Below are 1,443 nucleotides of genomic sequence, written 5' to 3'. Positions count from 1 at the left end.
GCAGCAGCTCGAACATGGTGTCCAGCACGTTGCGGTAACGCTTTTTCAATTTGAATAACCTGAGAAAGGGAAGGAGACCAGGTCACTTAGAGACATGGGGCGTGGCCGCGGCCTTCCGCAGCACCAGGCAGAGGACAGGCCCAGGGCCATCTCATCCTTCGGAGCCATCGCCCAGCATGTGGGAAGGTGTGGCAGTGGTGCCGGGACCCTGAGCCACGCTGTGCCTCCTCGGTCTCTTAGTCAGGCGAGGAAGGAGCGACAGCGGTTCACCGTGGTTTACAGATGCAGCCAGGAGGCTCAGAGAGGGTGAGGCCTTGCTCGGGACAGCACGGCAAAGCCGAGGAAGAAGGCACAGAATCCCACGCGCACAGGAGCCCCCAGCGTGACGGCTTCTCGGTGCAGAAAGCGGGGCGGTGTGGGGAAGCGGAGCTGTCATTCCCCGGCCCGGCCACCACCACCACATTCTGCTACAGAGAGACACCGCGCCTGGTCTCCATCCCACGGCTCCACCTCTCCTCCCGGGACGGACGGGACGCGTCTGTGACCACAGCCGGATATTCAAGAGGACAACCAGGCTCCTGAGGAGCTCAAGACCCTAAGCAGTGAGGGACGCCACCCACGGACCAGCGCTTTACTGAGGCCCCACGGTGGTCCCTGGGGAAAATGGGAGTGTTTATCGTGACGAGAGGCTATTCCAGAAAAGCTCAGGGGGCCCTCAGAAGCCCCTCTGGACCCTCGGAGGCTGTGCCTTCTGGTTTATGACTGAGAGCGCATGTGTTTCTGTGGCCACAGCTGACAGCACCTCAGGCCGAGTTCTCCCAAGCCACAGTTAGAGGTGACCGGTGCCAGTGACGTGAGGAGACAATGGCCCCCAGGTGCTTCTGCAGGGGGCACTGCGACCTGTGATCCCGGCCTCGTGAGTCTTCTGGCTCATTCCGGTCATTTCCCATACCAGTCCCCAGGCTTTTCTGGCCCACCCCAACCCCAGCCCTGCCCCTGTCACCTCAGGAGCTGGAGGGGACGCAGGACCACTATGAAATAGAAGGGCTCCATGTTGAAGGCCAGAGCCAGGAGTCCCAGGAAGGCGAACGCGGTGACGGAGAAGTCAAACCTGGGAGGGAGACGGGAAGCGGTCCACTCGGCTCACCCCGGCCTCGTGCGTTCCCAGCCCCGTTCTGTGCTCCCTGGAAGGGAGCCCGCCCCCCAACGACGGCAGGAGCAGCAGCGTGCCCGGCAGAGGCCGCGGCCGCCCAGCTGGGATGCAGCCGGGGTCCGAGGCTGACGTGGCCAGGCGCCACCACACCTCGGGGTTAGAAATGCCCAGTGCCGCCCCACCCTCCACCCCCCCGAAGGTCGCAGACGCTGGCGACCCCCGACCCACGGCGGGGAGGGGCGGGTCACCCGGTGGGGTTCCCCCTCCTCTCTGGATCTGCGGGAGACCCC

At 64.4% G+C, this 1,443-nt stretch overlaps 1 protein-coding gene across 5 annotated transcripts in view; it reads right to left on the bottom strand.

The window, feature by feature from the left end:
• TPCN1 (two pore segment channel 1) overlaps window positions 1-1,443 on the bottom strand; it is a 69,572-nt gene that overhangs the window by 11,042 nt on the left and 57,087 nt on the right. For all 5 annotated transcript variants that reach the window (XM_023528235.1, XM_023528236.1, XM_023528239.1 and 2 more), the window contains exon 19: window positions 1,004-1,111. In XM_023528235.1, coding sequence (XP_023384003.1) covers window positions 1,004-1,111 — 108 coding nt within the window. The remainder of the gene's footprint in view (window positions 1-1,003; window positions 1,112-1,443) is intronic.

This window comes from Pteropus vampyrus, unplaced genomic scaffold (assembly GCF_000151845.1).
Source record: "Pteropus vampyrus isolate Shadow unplaced genomic scaffold, Pvam_2.0 Scaffold23, whole genome shotgun sequence".
NCBI lineage: Eukaryota > Metazoa > Chordata > Mammalia > Chiroptera > Pteropodidae > Pteropus > Pteropus vampyrus.
Note: the sequence above shows the minus strand (reverse complement) of the source record. Positions and strands in the feature narration are given on the sequence as shown.